Source organism: Pongo abelii, chromosome 12 (genome assembly GCF_028885655.2).
Source record: "Pongo abelii isolate AG06213 chromosome 12, NHGRI_mPonAbe1-v2.0_pri, whole genome shotgun sequence".
NCBI classification, from domain to species: domain Eukaryota; kingdom Metazoa; phylum Chordata; class Mammalia; order Primates; family Hominidae; genus Pongo; species Pongo abelii.
This window is the reverse complement of record NC_071997.2, coordinates 58421446-58446379: the sequence shown is the minus strand read 5'-3', so window position 1 is coordinate 58446379 and position 24934 is coordinate 58421446. Positions and strand designations below refer to the sequence as shown.

The 24934-nt window shown below is 42.3% G+C and overlaps 1 protein-coding gene across 4 annotated transcripts in view; it reads left to right on the top strand.

Annotated features, from left to right (window-relative positions):
* Positions 1 to 16420, top strand: part of STAMBP (STAM binding protein) — a 35096-nt gene extending 18676 nt beyond the window's left edge. For 3 of the 4 annotated variants that reach the window (XM_009237167.4, XM_024241864.3, XM_009237168.4), the window contains 6 exons: positions 1099 to 1465; positions 3080 to 3204; positions 4097 to 4234; positions 12882 to 12994; positions 13595 to 13694; positions 15743 to 16420. In XM_009237167.4, coding sequence (XP_009235442.2) covers positions 1099 to 1465; positions 3080 to 3204; positions 4097 to 4234; positions 12882 to 12994; positions 13595 to 13694; positions 15743 to 15799 — 900 coding nt within the window. In that variant the 3' untranslated portion in view covers positions 15800 to 16420. 4 annotated transcript variants of the gene reach the window in all.
* Positions 16421 to 24934: the final 8514 nt, after the last annotated feature.

Sequence of the window (24934 nt, the reverse complement as noted above, 5' to 3'; positions counted from 1 at the left end):
ATACATAAAAACCATAAAAATTTCAGAGGCTTCATTTTGGGTTAAAATTCAGTAGAAGGCCAGACGTGGTGGCTCATGCCTGTAATCCTAGCACTTTGGGAGGCTGAGGTGGGTGATCGCTTGAGCCCAGGAGTTCAAGACCAGCCTGAGCAACATGGCGAAACCCCATCTCTACAAAAAATACAAAAATTAGTGTGGTGGCACGCACCTCCGGTTTCAGCTACCTGGGAAGCTGAGATGGGAGGATCGCCTGAGCCCAGGGAGATTGAGGCTGCAGTGAGCCATGATTGGCCACTACAGTCCAGCCTGGGTGACAGAGTGAGACTCTCTAAGAAAAAAAAAAAAATTCAGTAGAGACCCCCAAGATAGCAGGTGTAAGTTTGGATCCGGTTCTATTTTGTAGCCTTACTTGAAATACAGAATATATACATGACACAGAGAGAAGAATAAAACTGTCTGTGATACAGGTTAGGAGAACACAGATAATAAGTTGCATCAAGATTTCAGGCCAGATGTTGTGGCTCACGCCTGGAATCCCAGCACTTCGGGAGGCCGAGGTGGGCAGATTGTTTGAGCCCAGGAGTTCAAGACTAGCCTGGGCAACATGGCGAAACCCTGTCTCTACAAAAAATACAAAAATTAGCCAGGTGTGGTGGTACACACCTGTGGTCCCGCCTACTCAGGAGGCTAAGGTGAGAGGATTGCTTGAGCCTGGGAGGTCTAGGCTGCAGTGAGCTGTGATCATGCCATTGCACTTCAGCCTGGGAAACAGAATGAGACCCTGTCTCAAAAAAAAAAAAAAAAAAAAAAGATTTCAGTGAAGAGGAAAGTGCATTAGGTAGAGTCATTGTCGGGAGGGTATTGAGAGGATTGGGATTTTAACTGTCCTTGGAGATAGGCATACTGTGGCCAGATAGAAAGGGGTGGTGACTACACTCTGTGGGTATAAAGATACTGAGGAAAGCATGAATTCTGTGTTAGGTAATCAGGCCACAGCAAAAGTACATTTTGGAAATCTCCATGCTAAAAAGCCTTGTTCTCCTGAAGTGTGAAGTCACTGAGGTGTGAAGTGTTAGCCTAAATGTTCTCTCTTTGTAGAAGAAGGAAGCAGAGGAATTGGCCCGGAACATGGCCATCCAGCAAGAGCTGGAAAAGGAAAAACAGAGGGTAGCACAACAGAAGCAGCAGCAATTGGAACAGGAACAGTTCCATGCCTTCGAGGAGATGATCCGGAACCAGGAGCTAGAAAAAGAGCGACTGAAAATTGTACAGGAGTTTGGGAAGGTGGACCCTGGCCTAGGTGGCCCGCTAGTGCCTGACTTGGAGAAGCCCTCCTTAGATGTGTTCCCCACCTCACCAGTCTCATCCATACAGCCTTCAGACTGTCACACAACTGTAAGGCCAGCTAAGCCACCTGTGGTGGACAGGTCCTTGAAACCTGGAGCACTGAGCAACTCAGAAAGTAGTAAGTGCATTTGCTGATGTCCTCTTCCTTCTCAGTTGCAGCCAAACAGTATCATTCTGACGGGGTCAACCTAATATTACCTCCCTGATCCCACTCATTAAGCTTTGGTCACAGAAACCCATCTGATAAGTATTGCTGTACTGTGTCCTAATACACTGGCTATGTTATAAAAGTGGCCTTTGCTGAAACCTAGTCTGGTCGATTTTCTGAAGAGCTAATATTATTCTTGAAAGTCAGACTGTCAACTTTTTAGTGAAAGGGAAAGAATGTGCCAAACCGAATTCATAATCCTCAGATAACATCATCAGACTGCTGTGTGACTCTGTGTCCCCTGCTCTGACTTTGTTACCTCTCTAGCAATTCAGATCTTGCTGTTGAATACGCAAAAGCAGAACATCTTTCCCCTCCCACTTTTTTTTTTTAAATATGAAAATATAGCTGTGAGAGACACTTCCTAACTTTAGCTTGCTGGCTGTCTCACAGAGTTTCTCCATGGTGTTCAGAAACTGGGTCCATTCTTGGCATTTTTTATGAGCTGCTTTGTTCATGCCTTTTTTGGGGGACTACACTATATTTTTTATTTTGTTGTGGTTTGGCATTTTAACTTCTTCCAAAAGACTAAGTTCAGAAGTAAATAACTGCCCAGATTGTTTTCCATTCTCAAGAATATACACTAGTGTATTTCTTTTAAAGTCATACTCTCTGATATTCTTATCTGAGATGAAAGAGAGATTTAAAATTAAAAGTTCAGATGAATGGGCAGTGTCTTAGTCCATTTTGTGCTGCTATGACAGGATACCTGAGGCTGGGTAATTTATAATGAACATAAATTTATTTGGTTCATAGTTCTGGAGAGTGGGAAGTCCAAGATCCAGGGGCCTGGCAAAGGCCTTCTTGCTGCGTCATCCCACGACAGAAGGGTGGAAGGGCAAACAAAGATCCCTCATAGCCTCATCACCTCTTAAAGATCCTACCTCTCAATAATTTTGCATTAGGAATTAAGTTTCCAAAACATGAACTTTGGGAGACACAGTCAAACCACAGCAGGGAGATTATTTTTTTAATTCTTTGTATTAGATTCTGACAGAAAATTCTCAAATGTTTCAAGAACTTGTGTCTTTTTCCCCTCTAAATTTTATTTTTTACTTCTATTTTTTAAGTTTTTGTGGGTACCTTGTAGGTGTATATATTTATGGGGTACATGAGATGTTTTGATACAGGCATGCAATATGAAATAAGCACATCATGGAGAATGGGGTATGCATCCCCTCAAGTATTTATCCTTTGAGTTACAAACAATCCAATTACATTCTTAAGGTTATTTTTAAGAAAACTTTTCTTAAGGTAGTAGTTTGCCCTTTTCTTAACTTGAATAATTAAAGCCTACTATTTTCTCTTCTTGAAGTAATGTGCTCCTTACAGCTGTGGCCCAAGATTGGAGAAGACACTTTACAACCCTTTTTTTGGTGCCATTAGAGTGAGATCCCTACTCACCGCCTGAACTTGGGGGAATCCCAGTGGCTTAATGTTGCTCTCCCAGGGCTGCCGGCTGTGAGGTCTGCTTGAGGAGGCAGGGCTCAGTGGTCTTAAACTTTTCTCCTTTCCCCATTACAGTTCCCACAATCGATGGATTGCGCCATGTGGTGGTGCCTGGGCGGCTGTGCCCACAGTTTCTCCAGTTAGCCAGTGCCAACACTGCCCGGGGAGTGGAGACATGTGGAATTCTCTGTGGAAAACTGGTAAAAAAAAAAAAAAAAAAAAAAAAACTCTTCTCTGAACCGAAACTGTTTCTTCCCCTCTTGGCATCCTGTGACTCTCAGAGAAAATATCCAGGGTCAGTTACCCTTTGTACCAAGGAACCGTGGACTGCATAATTTCGTGTCACTTTGAACTTGGTGACCCTGTATTGATTGATTGAATTGAAGTGATTATTTTAATGCTAGTAGTAAGAAATACCTAATTTTAAACTTGGTAGGAAGATCCAGTCATTATCTACATATCAATTTTTTTAGTACCTACTTTACGGTAGGACCTGGGAATATAAAATATGTAAAGCACATAGTATGTGTCCACGAAAAGTGCCCAGTCACTTTGGAGAGAAGGCAGACATGCACTAAAGTCTAACCAGCATGCTGAAAAATATGTACAGTGTAAGTATTGGGAATTTTGAGGAAGGAAAGGTCACTGAATGGAGGCACTTAAAGAACCCATTACTGCTGAATGAATAAATAAATGAAGTAGAGTAAATGTAAGCTGAGGCTTACAGGATGAGAAGGACTTAAGGAAACAGTGACAGGAAAACAACTTTAGACCTGAGCAAGGGAAGAGAAATGGTACTCTACCCAGAGCTTCTCAGCAGAGCAGTTTGGCACAGCAGGAAATTCCCTCAGGGCTGTGGTGTTTGCCCAGGCTGCAGAGTTCTGGGGTTGGTCTCTGCATCTGTCACTGTACAGAGTACCCCAGGCAATGTGCTTCAGCAGCCAAGGTTGTGAACCACTGAGTGGCAGGACTCCTGCTGTGTGGGAAGGGCTTTCACTTGTATAGATGCTTACCTTTCCACTGTCGGGATGGAGTGAAGCAGGGTTGCATGAGCACCAGGGAATTGTGACCAGCTGTTTTCTCCTTTGGCAGATGAGGAATGAATTTACCATTACCCATGTTCTCATCCCCAAGCAAAGTGCTGGGTCTGATTACTGCAACACAGAGAACGAAGAAGAACTTTTCCTCATACAGGATCAGCAGGGCCTCATCACACTGGGCTGGATTCATGTAAGCAATTCTGAGCTGTCTGAGAGTTAGTCTCTGCCTCTCCCATGGTGGTATAAATACACTGAGTGTTTCTTTGAACAAAGTCAATTATATCCAGATTATTTATTGTTTTTCTCTCTTTTGGATGCAGTCCTTAGCATACTTGACTACTGTACTTTGGTATTGTTTTCTGGGAACACTTAGGGCTTTTAAATTTTTTTAACTTTTTATTTATTTTTTAATAAAAATAAACCATTTTCCCTAAAGTTCCAGTTTCCCTCTGAGTGTGACTGGTGATGGGATGCTGGCCTAGAATATATGTGGACATTGACCGTAGAGACTATGCCTACTGTATATAGATGATGTTCCTTAAAGGTATATAACTCAAAATATTTTAAATGAGCCAAGGAGGTTAATTCAGATGCTTGCATTTGGTCTTTCTTAAAGCACCTTTATATAAACAAGAAGGGCTATAAATACACATGATTTTCAAGTATCTGCATATCTTGTACAGCCTTCTGGTAATGTTCAGGTAAAATATAATGCCTTCCCTAAAGATTATTTTTAAATTTTTCTTTCTATTCCTTTTCAACCCCTCACTCTCATAGCCCAAGCTGCATTTTATGCTGTACGACAGAGTTACAAATAAATTGGCTTATTCTTGGATTACACATACTTGTATGCCAGAATTTGGGAAAGACTGACCTGTGAGGCAGTCCCATGTGCCTTCCGTCCTTTCTTCTGTTCAATTACATTCATGTTGATGATTTGCCTATTATTGTGTATCCCCACCCCACCCCCATTATAGTAGATGGGGGAGAGAAAACTTGTTCCTTATCTGCCAGGGCATACAAATTTGAGTAAGGTATGATTTTAGCCTCATGAAGGAGATTAAATAAATAGACAATTAATAACTTCATCTGGGGCAGAATGTGCTAAAGGCCTCAAGAGGTGCCAGCAAGGCACTGTGGAATTCAGAGGAAGGAGGGACCATGCCTGATAGGGTTTAGTAGAATGTTGGCAAGCTGGGCCAAGGGCAAGTTCCTTAAGGAGCAGACAGGTGGAGAAGAGGCGGACTCTGTTCCTGGAGCACTGGGGGGACCAGTTCACTGAGATTTATGGTTCATATCAGGAAACAGTGGTAGACATTTTTTTTTCTTTTTTTTTTTTTTTTTGAGACAGAGTTTCACTCTTGTCACCCAGACTGGAGCACAATGGCAAGATCTTGGCTCACTGCAACCTCCGCCTCCCGGATTCAAGCGATTCTCCTACCTCAGCCTCCCAAGTAGCTGGGACTACAAGCGCCGGCCACCATGCCCAGCTAATTTTTGTATTTTTGGTAGAGATGGGATTTCACTATGTTGGCCAGACTGGTCTCGAACTACTGATCTCAGGTGATCCACCTGCCTCAGCCTCCCAAAGTGCTGGGATTACAGGCATGAGCCACCATGCCCAGCTAGATCTATTTTAATGTAGTACATTGGAGCCGGGTTCTGGAGGGTCTGGGGTGAACAGGCAGAATTGTTCTGCTTTTTAGTAAGTGGAGAATTCCTAAAGGTTTTTGAGCAGAGCAATGATATGATTAAAGCCATACTTTAGAAAATTTAACATAAATACAGTTTTAAGGTAGGTTGTGGCAAGGAGATGATTTAAGAGGTTAGTGTGCTGATAAAGCCTAATAATGATAAGAGCTAGGGTGATGCCAGTGTGTTTGGGAAGGAGGAGATGAATGTAGGATTTCAGAGGATTTGGGAAATGAGTAATAGAGGATAATGACTCAGAGTCAATGGTGACTCAGAGATTTGGGGCCTTGCAGTGATCATCTCATAAGCAAAAGTAGGGGATCCAGGAGGATTTGGTTTGAAAGTGGGGTTCAGTTCTGAGCATGTTGAATTTCAGGTATTGATGTGATATTAAATCATTGGAAGTAGTTATCAGCCAGTTGGCAATGTAGGGCTAGAACTTGGGAGCAAAGTCAAAGCAGGAGAGAGGGCTCTGGGAATACACTATGTAGTGCTGATCTTGGAAGCCCTGGAAGTAGGAGAAGAGTCTAGAGCAAGAAAAGGTTCACTGGCAACTTGGGGGACAGGCTACCTAAGGTAACAGAATGTGGTTAGCAATGAAGCAAAGACATGTATGAAAAAGGTGAGGGTAGTGTTAAGGCACAGAAGCCATAGGAGGAAGAAGGCTGTTTTGTTTTGTTTTGTTTTGTTTTTGAGACAGAGTCTCACACTGTCGCCCAGGTTGGGGTACAATGGCACAATCTTGGCTCTGCAACCTCCGCCTCCCAGGTTCAAGTGATTCTCCTGCCTCAGCCTCCTGAGTAGCTGTGATTACAGGCACCCGCCACCATGCCTGGCTAATTCTCTATGTGTGTGTGTGTGTGTGTCTATTTTTAGTAGAGACTGGGTTTCACTGTGTTGGCCAGGCTGGTCTCGAAATCCTGACCTCGTGATCCTCGTGATTACAGGCATGAGCCACTGCGCCCGGCCAAGGAAGGCTTTAAGAAAAAATTTCCGGATGTTAACCATGTCACATCCTATGGAGAGCTCCGGAATGGTGAAGACTCAGATCGGCCTGGATTTGATGAAATTATTGAGGATCTCGATTTAGTGTGTTTTAGGCATTAATGGGAGTAGACCATAAGAGTTTAAGAAGTCATAGGGATTAAACTTGTGGAGATAGTGAAGTATACACTACCATTTTGAGCAACTTAGCTCTAGAGGAAAGGAGAAAGATGGGATGGTGGTTTAAGGAGAAGTTGGGTTGAGAGAATGTTTGGTTGATTGTTCAAAGTGAAAGGCTTGAACATGTTTTGTTTTGATGAAATATAACACATATATAAGAAAGCACACAGAAACCAAATATATACTTTAGGCCCGGTGCGGTGGCTCACGCCTGTAATCCCAGCAGTTTGGGAGGCTAAGGTGGGCAGATCACGAGGTCAGGAGTGCGAGACCAGCCTGGCCCACATAGTGAAACCCTGTCTCCACTAAAAACACAAAAATTAGCTGAACATGGTGGCGCATGCCTGTAGTCCCAGCTACTCGAGAGGCTGAGGCAGGAGAATTGCTTGAACCCCAGAGGCGGAGGTTGTGGTGAGCCAAGATTACACCACTGCACTCCAGCCTGGGCAACAGAGCAAGACTTGGTCGTGGGAAAAAAAGAAACTAAATGTACACTTTAACAAATCATTAAGCAAATATCTATGTACATACACTACCTAGGTCAGGAAACAGAACACTGTCAGGAGCATGCATGCCCTAAGAGAGGGAAGTCCTCCCTCCCTTGCTTCGTTTATAGTTTCACCACTTCAGTGTGTATCTCTAAACACTACAGTTTACTTTTGCCTGGCTTTTACCTTTTTGTAAATGGAGTTATACCATATGTATATTTGTGTCTTGCTTCTTTTGCTCAACATTTTGAAGGTTTATCCACATTCTTGTGTGTAGTTTTCTGAACATGTTCTTATGCCCAATGAGCCAACAATGGAGATGTAAAAGGGCAGGAGAGACAAGGTAATGTGGTGATAAGGAAGGATCGAATCAGAAGTACAAAGAGGGATTCATCTTCCCAGGGGGGAAAACATCCATTCCTCCAAGACAAGATTGAATGAACGGAAATGGAGTTACAGAGAGATTTTTGAAGTGATGTCTGGAGGAGTTGAGGAAACACGTTCTAGACAATCTTGGCCTCAGTAAGGTTGGAGGCTAAGTCTGCTGTTGAGCAAGAGGGAGACCAAGGAGGAATCAGAAACTGGAGGAGATGGGGGAGAGTTTAGAATCATTACTGTACAGACTTCAGGTAGAACTTAGCTACGAATGAATAAAAGAGTTTTAAGTATCAGTGAGGGTCCAGCTGGGAACAGATTTAAAGCCTAAATTGATAGTAGTTCCGCTTTTTTATTTTTATTTGTTGAGATGAGGTCTCACTATGTTGTTTATGTTGGAATACAGTGGCTATTCACAGGCACAATCATACTGCACTACAGCCTTGAGCTCCTGGGCCCAAGTGATCCTCCTGCCTCAGCCTCCTGAGTAGCTAAGACTACAAGCACACCACTGTGCCCAGCTAGTTCAGCTTTTTTTCCTCCATGTTTCTGCACCGTTCCTTCCTAATTCGGGATTAAAAACAAACAGGCTGAGTATGGTGGCTCACACCTGTAATCCCAGAACTTTGGGAGGCCAAGGTGGGAGGATCACTTGAGCCCAGGAGTTCAAGACCAGCCTGGGCAACATAGCAAGACCTCATCTCTATAAATGAAAAAAAAATATGCATTTGTGGTGGCACACGCCTGTGGTCCCAGCTACTTGGGAGGCTGAGGCAGGAAGATCATTTGAGACTGGGAGGTCAAAGCTGCAGTGAGCCGTGATCACACCACTGCACTCCAGCCTGGGCAACAGGGCGAAAACCGTGTCTCAAAAACAAACGAAAAGCAGACCGTAAGATTTATTCAGATCTTAAAACTGGCCAGAGGAAAATGCAAAAGATCAGTTCTTCCTTCTTAACCTTGTCAACTATGAATCAACTTCCCAGGTCAAAAACTTGGTATGGTTATGGATTGATCACCAACTGTTGTCAAACCTCCAGCCCAGAGCTCAAGGCACTCCTCATCATGTTTCAGCCCTATCTGAGCCATTTCCCTCTAGGGAAAATTTCCCTCCCAGGTACCCAGGCTGCCTTCAGCATTCACCCTCCTTGCTCATTTCTGCTCCTTCGGTATATTGTTTTCTCTTTGTGAAAGTGCCTTCCTCTATCACCAGCAGCATGGGCACAGTGAACATAATGAACTATTCATTCAAGAAACTTGACTATGAAAGGAAAGAGGGAGAGAAGGTACAGTAGTTAGAGAGGAGCAGGGGATCACAGCAAAGTTTTTTGATTCCGTTTAATAGTTGTTTACTGAGTCCCTGCTTATGTCTCTTTATTATCTTTCTGGCTACCCACGTTTGCTCCCAGTTAGAATCCTGGACTCTAACCATGGGATGGAAGGTGGTGTTGGCACAGGTCACTGCTCTTGAGCAGCCTAAAGGATTATATTCTCATCAGGTAGAAACTTTGTGGTCACTGAAGTCCTTACATGTCCCATGAAGACTTGTGTGTGGATTTGCTGCCTGCACTCAGCTAACACGTTCCTGTCCTGAAGGCTTCTTCCACAGTGAGCTCATCACAGCACCCTGTGGAATGGTGCTTCTCAGATGAGGCTGCACATAAGAATCACTTAGTGAGCTTTCAAGAAAAATGTTCCCTCATGATGTTTCTTTCCAGGGGTGGGGTGCAGGAGTCTGGGCTTTTGTCAAGCTCCTCAGGAGATTTGTTTTTTTGGACAGCAGGTTTGAAAACGCTAGTAAATTGCATGTCTTTATTGTCTGTGCTTTTCTGTCAGTGAAGGTTGGTTGTCTTTTTGAATCACGCTAGATCTTTTTCCATTTTTGTTACCTAAGATCACACCTCCTCTAAGATGAACATAAGTCATTATATAGTTGTCTGTTTTGCATATAAAATATGTGCTTAATAAAACAAACAATGGAAACAAATAATCGGGATGCACATTTAGGTGATGCTTTAACTGATTAACCTCAAATTTTAGCATTGTGTTCTCCCTCCAAACGGAATGGTCTCCTTTGTATGGTTTAACTATCCACTGAAATTCAAGTAGTCCCCTACCTCCCATATCTTCCTTGGATGATGCTTTAGCTATAGGACAGCCTTTGCCTATAGAACCTGATTCATGTTTGACCTTTTAACACCTCTGTGGAAGAGAAGAATCATTCGTCTAATTGTGGTTTACTAAGTACTTGACTTCCACCACGTTGAAATATTGGGTATGTACCATCTGTTCCAGAATGGGTGACTCAATGGTATGAAGAGACCTTGTAAGGAACCAAATAAGTCTTGATGGTCAATTAGAAATTATGAGTCTCTTGAAAAACCAAAGCCTGAATCATCCAGAGAGAAACACTTCTTAGAGGAGATACAAGAAATTCCCTAGCAAAAGTTCCAAGGGCCACTGCGTGCCATTCACAGTTGTGGAGGACACCCACCTACCTTGTCCATGAATGCCCATCATGACAATCCCATTAACACCTTTGATTCCATGGATCCCTGGGTGAATCCAACATCATAGTCCTTGAGTTCTTCCAATTTGGTTCAAGAACAGGAGAGCCAGAGCAGGAAATATCAACAAACAACCCCCTCTTCTGTTTCCAACCCTGAGACGCAAATGTCTTTTCCTGTCTCCACTCCTACTATCTGGTGATCTTTGTGCAGCAGGTATGCGCCTGAAGGAGGTCTCCAAGCCAGTTTCTGTGTGCTGTCATCTGAGATGGGGTTCCCCTTGCTAGTTCTCACACCCCACAAGACCCACCATACTGATCTCCTGGCTAGCACACACCAACCTCAGGGAAGCCTTTTCTTCACACTTGGAACCTAGATCTTGATTTCCTTTTGAGAGGTCAGAATTTGTTTAACTGGAATGTGGCACAGCAATGAATTCTTCTGCCTTGTCTATTCCAGCCTCAGAATTCTGTTTTTCTCCCACTTTGCAGTGGTCTTTGAGTTTTAACACTGTGGAACAGTACCTTTCCCCAATGATGCCCCAGATGGAAGGTTTGAGCTCTGTCCCTGGGTCCTCTCCATACCCTACTAGTTTAATGGCCCAATGTCTTGATGCCTTCTCACATCAAGGCTCTGCAGCCTACAGTCTTTCATCCAACCAGGAATTCCAAAACCCATCAGGTACCCTAGATCTTCTAAACCAGTGGGATCAGAATCCCTGTTTTGAGTAGTACAGAGAAGAAAGTTCCCCCTTTGTGTTTACCTCCCTTTTTGTCTGCCTACTCCAGTTCCCCCTTCCCCCTGAGTGCTCAAGCTGCCTAACATCTTCCACTGCCTTCAAACAAGGGAAGCCAGAAAGTTCCAAGCCTCTTTGTCATCAGTTTACTTTTGTCCAGTACAGCCTCGGTGACCTCTGGGAGCTCTCTCCCTGAAAAGGTTGTCTGCGTGAATTAGATGAAATGTGGTGGGTGGGTTATTTGGTATGTCATCTATAACCATGAGCTAGGACGGCATGCACTTGCCTGGGCTTAACGCTGTTGCTTTCCATTAGAAAAAGAGCACCTTATCATTCATCGGACACTCTACAGAATCTCAGAATTATGGTTCTGCACAATGTAAGTGAGGGCATACATCCACCTACCCAGGAACTGAAGTGGGATCTCCCCCACCCCACTTGTGGCATCTCCCCACGATTGCTCTTCAGACAAATCCCCATCTGTTTAGTTGTCAGTCTGCTGGGGACAGTGCAATCTAAGTTATTTCATTTCCTTAGTTATTTTCATCCCCTTCCCCTCTCTCATTGTATCCTTCACCACAGACAGCTCTTCCAGTTTCCAGTAATTGTTTATGCTCCTTATTTCTTTTCTTTTTTTTTTTTTTTTTTGAGGTGGAGTCTCGCTCTGTCACCCAGGCTGGAGTGCAGTGGCGCAATCTCGGCTCACTGCAAGCTCCACATCCCGGGTTCATGCCCTTCTCCTGCCTCAGCCTCCCGAGTAGCTGGGACTACAGGCACGTGCCACCACGCCTGGCTAATTTTTTTTTTTTTTTTTTAGTAGAGACAGGGTTTCACCATGTTAGCCAGGATGGTCTTGATCTCCTGACCTCATGATCTGCCTGCCTCAGCCTCCCGAATAGCTGGGATTACAGGTGCCCGCCCCCAAGCCCGGCCAACTTTTGTATTTTTAAGAGAGATGTGGTTTCACCATGTTGGCCAGGCTGGTCTCAAACTCCTGACCTCAAATGATCTGCCCTCCTTGGCCTCCCAAAGTGCTGGGAGTTACGGACATAAGCCTCCATGCCCAGCCTGTTTTTGTTTTTTATTTTTTTAGTTGACAAATAACAATAGTCTATATGTTTTGAAATATGTATACATATATTGTGGAATGGGAAAATCAAGCTAATTAGCATATGCATTATGTCACATACTTTTTTGTGGTGAGAACACTTGAAATCTACTCTTAAGCAGTTTTCAAGTGTATAATACATTGTGATGAACAGTAGTCACCATGTTGTATAGTAAGTCTCTTGAACTTAAAAATAGAAATAAATTATGAGTCTCTTCACATACTGGTGTTAAGCAATATTTGTTTACAGTGCTGGAAAGGAGCTTCCTTACTTATTAGGAACTTTAAGTGGACCTCTCATGGTTGCAGGTGGCTTCTTACTTACAAAGGAGATTGTGCCCAGCTGTTGAGAACTGTTTGGCTTTACTCCCTTCAGAGACCAGGCTTGGTTGTATGTCAGAGTACTCCCCCCTTATCCTCAGGGGATATAAGCCCAGACCCCCAATGGATGCCTGAAATCACAGATAGTACCAAACCCTATATATGCTATGTTTTTTTCCTATACATGCATACTTGCGATAAAGTTTAATTTATAAATTAGGCACAGGAAGAGATTAACAACAACTATAATAAAACAGAACAGTTATAAAAATACAGCGTAATAAAAGTTATGTGAAGATGATCTCTCTCAAAGTATCCTACCGTATGTAATATTTTCAGATTGCAGTTGATATGGATAGCTTGAAACCTCAGAAAGGGAATCGCAAATAAGGAGGGACTACCATATATCCTTGCTAAGAGTCCTCTGACTCTTTCTCTCTCCTCAGACTCACCCCACACAGACTGCGTTTCTCTCCAGTGTCGACCTACACACTCACTGCTCTTATCAGATGATGTTGCCAGAGTCAGTAGCCATTGTTTGCTCCTCCAAGTTCCAAGAGTGAGTATAGAGGGCATGGTTCTGGGTGTTTCAAGGGGTAGTAGGGAAGAAAGCCTCAGGGGAAAAGGTCTATTCTTGTGGACTTGTTCTTTGTAAAATACATAGATTGTAATGTAAGTTGGTTATTCTAAAGGGCTTTCTTTTAAGCCGCATATCATGATTAATCTATCATCCTTGTTCAAAAAGATACCCAAGTAACAACTTAGTTGCTTTTCTAAGGAAAGTCTACAAGAAATTTGAAGTGTTTGACTTGAAGCGATAGGAATGTCAAGAGTTTTATGTTGGATTAGAAAGTTTCAAAATCAAACACATTATCTCAGAATGCACTTCTTTTTAATTCCAAATCCTGTCTCTACTCCCACTTTGATTATTTACTATGAATTCTCCAGCAAAACTAGTGTGATGGCAGTAATGAATCATTCTCTAACTGTGATTCATTCACCAGAGAAGAGACCTGTGAGGCAGCATCCTACAGAAGCTGTCTCACAATGACCTCTGCCTTGCTGTGTGAGTGTGCATGCTGGTGTGTGTGTGCGTGCATATGTTTGGGATGGAGGGACACCTTTGCTTGACTCTTACCCTGCCTTTTTTTAATTTCAGAACTGGATTCTTTAAACTAACTGACCATGGACTAGAGGAGATTTCTTCCTGTCGCCAGAAAGGATTTCATCCACACAGCAAGGATCCACCTCTGTTCTGTGTACGTATCTATATAGAAGAAAATGGGGCTGTGCTTCAAGCAGGGAGGACAGTCAGAGCTGATGAAATGCATCATCCTTTCGGATCCACACAGAAGACCAGCCTTGTCACTTACCTTGCCAGATCTCCATAGTAAGGACGTACATGAGAAGCACTGTGGGACAGGAATAGATTTGAATCTTAGCTCTGCCACTGTGTGCCTTTGATTGGGCTACTTACCCTTCCTGGGCCTCAGTTTTCCCATCTATAAAATAGGCATAATAATAACACCTACTTTATAGGGTTCTTGAGATGATTAAATGAAGTAATGTGTAGGAAGTACCTAATGCAGTCGCTGGCTTACTAAATGTTACTTTTTCCTTTCATCAATGTCACTTTCTAAGCCTATACTTCAATAAGAGATTTGAAGGCAAAGGAAAAGAGAAGCCACTTAAGATAGGTAAATTAAGTATATTTGTAGAATTTTGCTTAAATCATAGGGGCTTTACGACCTTCCTACGAAGTTCTTTTTTCCCTGTGTTGTGGTCTGTGAATAAAAAGTTTAGTTGATGATAAGATCAGTATGTTTCCATTTTTCCCTGCAATCTGATTTGATGGTGTTGCATTACTCCATGCTGGCCATGGAGTATTATTTCTTTTGGGTTCAGAGAAAAGTGAGCAATATGGAGGACTAAGAACCTTGGCACTTAAAGGGAACTGGAGATACTTAGAAGAGAAACCCCAGGAAGGATCTGAGAGCTGACTTCAAGTGTTAGAAGAGTTGATGTATAAAAAAAGGGATTGGGTATATTTCATGTCACTCCTAGCACTAAAACAAAGACTTCATGGAATGATGGTTTTCTGCTAAGCGTGAGGAAGAACTTTCTGACAAATCTGTTCAAAAATAGATCAGTCTGCCTCGGAATGTCTAAGTACTAGGATGTTGAAACAAAGACTACACAATCAGAAAAAAAGGTCTGGGGCACCAGTGCCCACGTTTTCAGTTATAAAGACCCCTGTTGCATGCCAAAAGGGAGGATTCTTCTCTCACCATGTCACAGTAGATATACCTTATTATTTGGGTGACATCATAGCCAAAAAAACTGTGATGAATTCAGTAATTCTTTTAAATTAATGTGTATTTTAGGGATGACACTATTTGTTCCCAAGTTTAGGCATCAAAGAATAAGTCTAGAATGTATATACATTTTAAAAATAAACAAAGGTAAATGGGCAAACACTGATTCCATCTTCAGGTGAGACTGGTGGTAGTAATGAGTCCCAGACTCTTACCATAACTACCACTTAAATAGCAGTCTGGCTTCCAGACTGAGAACCACTAGCCTAGAATGAACATTTTAAATAAGGATTTTTTTGTTTTTGTTTGTGTTTTTGTTTGAAACAGAATGTCACTCTGTTGCCAGGCTGGAGTGCAGTGGTACGATCTCAGCTCACTGCAGCCTCTGCCCCCCAAGTTCAAACAATTCTGCCTCAGCCTCCCAAGTAGCTGGGACTACAGGTGTGCACCGCCACGCCGGGTTAATTTTTTTTTTTTTTTTTTTTTTTTTTTTTTTTGGTAGAGACAGGGTTTCACCATGTTGGCCAGGATGGTCTTGATCTCCTAACCTCATGATCTGCCCACCTTGGCCTCCCAAAGTGCTGGGATTACAAGCGTGAGCCACCGCACCCAGCCAAAAAGCGGTTTTTTAAAATGAATTTTCAGGCCGGGCACGGTGACTCATGCCTATAATCCCAATACTTTGGGAGGCTGAGGCAGGCAGATTACTTGAGGCCAGGAGTTCAAGTCCAGCCTGACCAACATGGCGAAACCCCACCTCTACTAAAAACACAAAATTAGCCAGGCATGGTGGCTCGTGCCTGTAATCCAGCTACTGGGAAAGCTAAGGCAGGAGAATCGCTTGAACCCAGAAGGCGGAGGTTGCAGTGAGCCGAGATTGTGCCACTGCACTCCAGCCTGGGCAACAGAGCAAGACCCTATATGAAGAAAAAAAAAAAAGACTTTTCAGAATTTTCTACGACTCCACCTTTCTTTCTTTTTTCCTATTGCAGAGCTGCAGCCACGTGACTGTTGTGGACAGAGCAGTGACCATCACAGACCTTCGATGAGCGTTTGAGTCCAACACCTTCCAAGAACAACAAAACCATATCAGTGTACTGTAGCCCCTTAATTTAAGCTTTCTAGAAAGCTTTGGAAGTTTTTGTAGACAGTGGAAAGGGGGGCATCACCTGAGAAAGAGCTGATTTTGTGTTTCAGGTTTGAAAAGAAATAACATATTTTTTAGGCAAGTCAGAAAGAGAACATGGTCACCATGTTCTCTTTTGGGTGCAAAAGCAACTGTAACTCAGAAATTAAGTTACTCAGAAATTAAGAAAGAATGGTATAATGAACCCCTATATACCCTTCCTTCTGGATTCACCAATTGTTAACATTATTTTCCTCTCAGCTATCCTTCTAATTTCTCTCTAATTTCAGTTTGTTTATATTTACCTCTGGGCTCAATAAGGGCATCTATGCAGAAATTTGGAAGCCATTTAGAAAATCTTTTGGATTTTCCTGTGGCTTATGGCAATATGAATGGAGCTTATTACTGGGGTGAGGGACAGCTCACTCCATTTGACCAGATGGTTTGGCTAACACATCCCGAAGAATGATTTTGTCAGGAATTATTGTTATTTAACAAATATTTCAGGATATTTTTCCTCTACAATAAAGTAACAATTAACTTATGTTTTTGTGCTTCAGAGTGATCCATTTGATCAAGCATTGTATAAACAGGTTAAAAAAAGGTGTGGTTGTTTTGGAAAGGTGAAGGAAAAATGGAATTTGAGATATATTGACACTGAAGGTGTGTCCCAGTTCACTTTTAATTATTCCTTGTTTTTTATCTGCCTGTTGCCGTCTTCCAGAGGTGTTGTGAAGTCATCTCTGTTCTTTTGGTGCTGTCTCAAATGGGTCAACCATTCACTTCGTCCTTATGCCCTCCATGCTTTTGGCTGAGGATAATGAAGCCTTTGTTTGGAATACCAGGTTACACTCCAATAAATGATTACATTTCCCAGCCACCCCACCCTACCAATTTCATTGTGTTGGCTGTTCTTTTCTGACTAAGGCAATACCTAGGAAGACGCTTGAAGCGGCAATTGATACTGCATTTTTCTGTGAGCTGAGCCTGGTGTTCTAGGTGGCCTAGAATTAATGGTGTCATTTGTGACACCTCGAGTGAGGGCAGGAGAGTAAATACTTTGGCTAGGAGAAGAGTGATTTATTCTTTATCAGAATTCTAGGTGGGGGGAGGGAGAATCTGTGAATGCATAAAGTTTTCTTCATTTTTAAATTTTGTCTCAGTCTTTATTGCTTAGGTTAGTGGTCCTTGAACTTGTACCCTGAAAGAGCCCAGTTCTCTATATTCTTTTTCTTCTCTTGGGTTCATAACTCCCCATACAATGAAATTCCTTCTCTGCTGTTTTGGTGTGTGTGGGTCTGGGGGCCAGTTGGGCTTGGGCAAGCCATTTCCTGCTGCAGCCCAGAGCAGCCTGGCTGTTCCACCTTGCTCTAAACAGTCCTGAAATTGCCCAGTCCTGTGCTTTTGGGAAATCCATCCCCTTCTTCCCATTCTTTGTCTACCACTTAGCTTAGGGCTTTCTTACCTTTTATTTCGACTGTAGCCATTGGCTTTTACCAAGTCTCTTTGTTTTTAGCATTTCTTCATTCCAGTCTGTTCTGCACACTTTGATCAGGAGAAGCTTCTCACATTACAGCCATGTTCATGTTTTCTCTCTTGCTCAAAAACCTGCAATAGCTTCCCATTACCGAAAATCTAAATTTAGCTTTTAGTCAGAACTTTCCACTTAAAGTTCTTACCCTTGGCTGTACATTCAAATACGTAGGGAGCAATTTAAAAAATACTGATGCCTGTGTTCTACCCCCCACCAATTAAAGCTGAATCTCTGGGGTGGAGCCCCAGATGTTGTTTCTGCATTTGTCTTTCAAGCTGCTAGAGTTCTCAAGTACAACCAGGGTTGACAACCACTGCATTGGTCCTTGATACCTAAGAATTGTGAGATCTCTTATCAGTCTCTGCCCACCAAAGACATTCAGCCAGGTCAACGACATATCATACATTGCAACCACGTTGATCACAGACTGATCGCCAAACTGCTATATTTTCTTTTCTCTTCCTCTATGCACAAGATATCTTAGTGGCTAGATGGGTACAGGAAATCAGTCTGTAGATCCCTCTTCATATCTGCTGCAGCCTAGCCACTGCAGAGGCACTCTGCATAGGATGGTCTAAGTGTCTCTGTCTTCATCTTACCTCTGTGGAGGAGACGTGGAATCAAGCCAGCCCACAAGGAAGCCCTGAGACTGGATAGGCCAGAGAGAAAGGAGGAGCCAGAGCAGTCGGGAAAAGAGGAAAGGAATACTGTGGATAAAAGGGACCATGAAACCTGAGGAAAGACATTTTATTGAAAGGGTAATGACTATTTGGCTAAAGGGACTGACTCCTGGGTTCCTGAGGCTCAAAGACCAGAAGACTTTTCCACTCTTGCAAGCTGCACAAGTACCATACCTAGTGTTCTGGGCTAAGAGGGGAGACAAAAGCATTGTCAGGTTGCCAAACAATGTCCCAGTTGCCCTGGGAGGCACAAACCCACCAAAGTGCCATAGGCCAGGTGCAGAGAGAATCAGAGGAGCTGCTTTGCTGGGGGTCAGAGCAGAGCTAGGTTTTTTCAGATGATCACTTTCACATACTCCTTGTTAAATGGGACCAAAGGGTAAGAAGAAGAAACCCTTAAGCTTTTGTAATATTGTCTTGGGTACCAGATACTATAAAAGGCAGCATGAGAGAAACATTCCCTTGGGCCAGTGTCATGGTGGATTTTCTTGCTTGAGAGTCAAGGATTTCAGCTTTCATTTTGGTACCACAGAATTTAAAATTGTGAGTGCCTATCCCCTTTGACTGTTGATGACTTATTTGGGGTTTTAGTTACCCCAGTTGAAAGAGAAATTTTTCATATTCAGATTGAGAAGAATGGAGGCTACTAGGAGCAAAGCTTTAATGAGTGAAAGTCTGGTGAATCCTGCAATTTTGATATGTTTCCAATGGATTTTGAGAACACAGTTTTAGGACCAGAGTAGATGTTGTTCCCTAGAAAATAAGAGTCAGCTATTGATATTGTGCCTCCCATCCCTCATATCTCAGTGTTTTAACCCCACCTGAGTTTGGAGACCAGTTTGTCCAAGGATCTTTCAAGCGTGTGAGCCCAGAGTAGAACTTCTGAGTCAAGGATCATGTCTTTTTCTGAGGAGCTTTGCTTGGGGCACTGGAAATCCTGTTTAGATCAGGACTATTGGAATATTATCCTCTCCAGAGGAAGTGCCAGGTTGAATATTGAAGACTTTGCTTCTAGGCCCAGCTATACATTCACCAGCAAATCACTTAACTTCCTAAATTTCTTTAAATCTGTAAAATGGGATCAGTCTAATATGCCTACCTCAAATGATGACAGAATGACATCTATATGCATATGAGGCCTATGTTAGTTGAAAGATGCTATAAAGATATAAGGGATTTGTTGCTTGTCTTTCTTGAAATGTTACAGTTGGGGTGCGGTTGCTTCTATCTTCTGGACCTCTGCCCCATTCAGCATACAGCTAGAGGAATCTTTGGGCAGATCCACATTCTTTAGCTCTAGCTAGGCTTTGACTCCAAAGCTATCTGGTCTACCTTGATGTTCTGAGCAGGAAAACTGAGGACCTGAAGAACCATTCTAAATTTCTACTCGTTCTCCCTAAGACCCAGAGCAGACCCAGGACCTAAAGAAATTACATCATCTCTATTTTCCCTTGGCTCCAGCCCACTCTTGTTTGAACCTCCCACTTTTGTTGTTCCAACTACTTCTTGAGATGAAGGAAGGGCAGAACATTGGCCCTCTTCACTGAAGTCTTCACTCCTTAATCCAGGGTTCAATTTTTAGTTCACCTTAGCCTGTTTGAGGTTAGAAGCTGGGCCTTAACTTACAGGTGTGTCCAGCATCATTCAATCAGCCTGTTAGATCCAGAATCCAGCACTGTGACACTACATAACCATGGGCTCTGTCCTTTCAGTTCCTTTAGTGCCTTCCCTCACTGGTAGGTTCACTCTGAGAGCTTCCTTCCTTGAACTCCAGTGGCAACTATAGTCTGTTTCCCACAATTTGTTGTGTGTGTTTTTTGTTGTTTTGCAGCGTTTTCATATTGTCTTTTATGTAAGTCGTGTTTCTGAACTATCATATAAATTTCATTAGGGTAAGAATCATGTTTGCTTTATGCACTGTGTAACATGCCTTGCAGTCAGTATAGGCACTTAACCTTATTGCTTAGCTGTTCCTTGGTGTTGAATAATGTGTTAGGAAGCCAGGTGGACCTGTGTCCTAGCCTGGAGAAGCTCTATGTCACCTTGTAGGAAGCCATCTGAACTTGACTCAGCATCATATGCTGGGCCTGTGCTGCACTTGAGCTTTCTTTCCAGCCGCCAGGAGGGATGGTTGTCCTGGCCAACAGCTAATTTAATGGGTGGTCAAAAGAAGATGTGCCTGCATAGAAGGCTGAAAGAGGGAGCTGGAAGTAGGAGGAGACAAGGAGATAGTGACACCAGTATCTTGTCACAGAAATTAAGGAAGGCAACAGTTTAAAGGAGGGGAGGGAGATCAGTGGTGCCAACTGGCTCAGAAGAGGTTTGCTGGGTTAAATCTCAAGATGAGCCCATGAGATCTGGTGGTTGGTTAGCGGAGGCCTTTCCTGACAACCCCATTTTAAGCACCTCTTCCCCATCACTCTATCTCATCACTGTTACTGTCTGTGTAGCCCTGTCATGAGCTAAAATCATCCTGTTTGTTTATTGCTAGCTTATGTGTCTAAAGTATACTCCTTGAGAACAGCAACTTTGTCTTTTTCACCTTTGTACTGAGTCCCCTGACATGGAATAAGATATGAATAAATGCACAGACTTGTCCAAAATCATCCAATTAATAAATGGTAAGGCTTTGCTTTTTGGGAAAAGTGCAACAAATGTGAGCACATTTTAAATATTCATGTTTAAAGATTGTGCAAATTAAAAATTAACAATCAGCCGGGCACAGTGGCTCACCCCTGTAATCCCAGCACTTTGGGAGGCCAAGGCGGGTGGATCACCTGAGGTTGGGAGTTTGAGACCAGCCTGATCAACATGGAGAAACCCTGTCTCTACTAAAAATACAAAATTAGCCAGACATGGTGGCGCATGCCTGTAATCCCAGCTACTCGGAAGGCTAAGGCATGAGAATCACTTGAACCTGGGAAGCAGAGGTTGTGGTGAGCCAAGATCGCGCCATTGCACTCCAGCCTGGGCAACAAGAGCGAAACTCCATCTAAAAGAAATAAATAAATAACAATCATAGAAGGTTACCTCTAGAAGGAAGGCAAATGAGAAAAACTACATATATAATCATTCATCTTTTATTTAGAGATGAACGATAATACAATATCACAAATTAAAATTTCTGTAATTTCTACAAATTATACAGAGGAGGAAATTTAGAACTCTAAATGCTTTCATTATTTAAGAAGAAAGAATCAAAAGATATGAATTAAGCATCGGACTCAAATTAGAAAAAGAATAATAAAATATACTAGGAAACCAGGGGGAAAGAAAGAAGTACTAAAGCAGAAATTGGCCAGGTGCAGTGGCTTACGCCTGTAACCCCAGCACTTTAGGAGGCCAAGGCGGGTGGATCACCTGAGGTCAGGAGTTCAAGACCAGCCTGACAAACATGGAGAAACCCCATTTTTACTAAAAATACAAAATTAGCCAACTGTGGTGGCACATGCCTGTAATCCCAGCTACTTGGGAGGCTGAGGCAGGAGAATCGTTTGAGCCCAGGAGGCGGAGGTTGTGGTGAGCCGAGATCACGCCATTGCGCTCCAGCCTGGGCAAGAAGAGCAAAACTCTGTCTCAAAAAAAAAAAAAAAAAAGCAGAAATTAAATAAATGACATAAGTCATTTTTGTGAGCACAATCTCATAAATTGTGTACACACACACACACACTTCACACCAAAATCAATAATATAGATGCAAAAATTCTAAATAGAACACTAAAAAAATCATCAATCTAGTAAAGGAATAAAAGTATCCTAACTGCCAGCATGTATTATGTATCCTCATGTAGGACTTGCCCGTGATTCCCCTGCTAGAAAGTGATGAGTCGGATGGCAGCCCAGGTCTACCTGACTCTGAGAGCCCTGAGGCGTTTGGTGATTTTTGTCCCTGGAATGTAACAGTGGCCTCATTAAAAGAAATCCACTGATATAATATATCACAGGAGTAGGTCAAAGGAAACAAACAGAAATAAGAGTCTCTCATAACAAAAAATTTTTAAGATGAAAATCAACATTTATTTTTTATTTTTTAAACTCCCCTAATAAGGAAAGAAAGGGCCAGGCACAGTGGCATACACATCTGTGATCCCAGCACTTTGGGAGGCTGACGTGGGCGGATCACTTAAGCCCAGGGATTCGAGACCAGCCTGGGCAACATAGTGAAACCCTGTCTCTACAAAAAATTAGCCAGGCATTGGTGCATGCCTGTGGTCCTAGCTACCCAGTAAGCTGAGGTGGGAGGATCATCTGAGCCCAGGGAGGTCAAGGCTGTAGTGAGCTGTGATAGCACTACTGCACTCCAGCCTGGACAAGGGTGAGAGAGGCCTTGACTCAAAAAAAGAAAAAAAAAGAAAGAAGCTTCGTTAACGTGATAAAATAAATCTTCTGATATATAACACCCAGTGTCATACTTAATAAGCAAACACTGATGTCAGGGACAAGATAGATCCATTCTAACTCTTATTATTGAACAGTGTCCTGAAAGGATAATCTAACCAATGCAATGAAGCAGGATAAAGAGTATACTACTGGAAAGCAGACAGGTTTGGGCTACAAGCTAAGTATCTACCTAGAAATCTGGAGATAATAAATTCTGAAAAATGGTCAGACCTATTAAGAGAAAGGCACAACGATGTTCACTAAAAGATACATTTTAAAACTTTGAAAACAGCTTTCCAGTACAAGTAATAGCCATTTGTGATTGGGGGGAAAAAAAAAATCTAATTCAGCACCTAGCAACTAAAAATATAAAATACTTTGGAACAAAGTTAACAGGAAATGTGCAAGCCTCGTATGAAGAAAACCACTAAAGCTTTTCAGAGGAACATGAAGAAAATAAATGGAAAGACAGACACACTATCAGTATTCTATGAAAGGAAGACAATGTTTTAATTTTAAAGATGCTACGTCTTTAATCCAAAAATTTAAATGCAAGTCTACTAAAAAGTATCATTTTTTAACTTGAAAGATTATTCTAAAATTAATGTGAGATATGTGAAATAACATTTTAAAAGTGAAAGAAAAAAAGAATGTTGGGGGAAATTTTATTACCAGATAATGCTTATTATAAACCTATGCTAAATGACGAGTTAATGGGTGCAGCACACCAACATGGCACATGTATACATATGTAACAAACCTGCACATTGTGCACATGTACCCTAAAACTTAAAGTATAATAATAATAAAATTTAAAAAAATAAAAAATAAACCTATAAGTTAAAATAATTTGATACTGACCGAGGACTAGATTAAGAATCAGCAAAGTTTATTGTTGAAGGAAGTAAGACTTAAAAGAGTTTAAGTTGCCCAAGGCCACAGAACTCCAAATGAATAGTGTCAGACTTTCAAACCCACACTCAACCACACTGCAATGCTGCCTTCCTAAAATATACATAAATACATGTATTCAGAAAAACTATGAATAAGAAGTACATTAAAATATTAATCTTAGTTATCTGTAGGTGATAGAATTATGGGATGACCGTTCATTTTTCCCCCGTATCCTTTTTCGAATTTTTTCAATGTACTACAAAGAACATGTATTGCTTTTATAATTGGACAAAAAGGACAATACCTTCTATTTTCAGAAACCAAAACTTCATTGCCCCTTCAATGTGGGAATCCAGCCAGACCTTACTCTTGGACAGCATCAGTGAAAGGGGCTTGGGAAAGCTCTTGGGCGTAGCAGCAGAGGCATGTCATATATGGAAACCTTCCATGAGGGTGACCTCACCACTGGAACCCGTTCAACATAAACCTTGCTGCAAGAACTAGCAGAGCTCTTTGGACAAAACGTGGTGAGTGGAGAGCTGAGAAAGAACTGACCTAAAGAAGAGAGAAGTGCTGGTCTTACAGCCTGAAGAAGTCCTGGCTACCCATCTGGACTTAGCAGGTCTCCTTTATGATCTATTCCTAGAGAAGGATTACTTCTCCCAACCTCAGCCTCCTTCAAAAAAGAACTCCCACAGTGGCCCAGGGTTATGTCTGTCTTTTTTTTTCTGGACTTGCGTTAGAATGTAGGATGTTCCTTGTGTTGGACAAATCATAATGGGTTATTGGTGGGTGACAGAAGTGAAAACATGACCTAGACTAAAGGAAGTAACACTATACTTAGATATCCCTCCACAATTCCCTATCCCCAGCAGCCTCCTCTCTTCACCCCATTTTGCCTTCAAAAAAGTGAATGGCATCATATCAAAGCACAATTCCATCAAAATATTTCCATGCCACCTGCAGCACCAGGCCCTGTGCCACGTTGAACAGCTCTTAACACCCTGCTCACCACACTTAGACACCTGTGTCTAGAACTTTTCTCACACAGCCTAGTATACACCTTTCCCATGTTGTAGGAGGGTTTAAATTTTATTTTATTTTATTTTATTTAGTAGAGACGGGGGTCTCACTTTGTTGTCCAGGCTGGCCTTAAGCTCCTGGCCTCAAGCAATTCTCCCACCCCAGCCTTCCAAAGCGCTGGGATTACAGATGTGAGCCACTGTGCCTGGCCAAGAGTTTAAAATTATTTTTAATTGAACCATAGTAAATGCAGGATAAGTTTACACAAATATTTTGGTTCTCAGCCACAGTGTTGTTCTGTAAGCACAGGGCCTATGATTATGGCCTTTGAGACTTCAGCTGGCCTATGAGGAAACCACATAATGAAAATAGAACCCTGTTAGTTAAAATTCTTTTAATTGCGGCCAGGCGCAGTGGCTCATGCTTGTAATCCCACCACTTTGGGAGGCTGAGGTGGGTGGATCACCAGAGATCAGGAGTTCAAGACCAGCCTGTCCAACATAGTGAAACCCCGTCTCTACTAAAAATACCAAAAAAAATTAGCCAG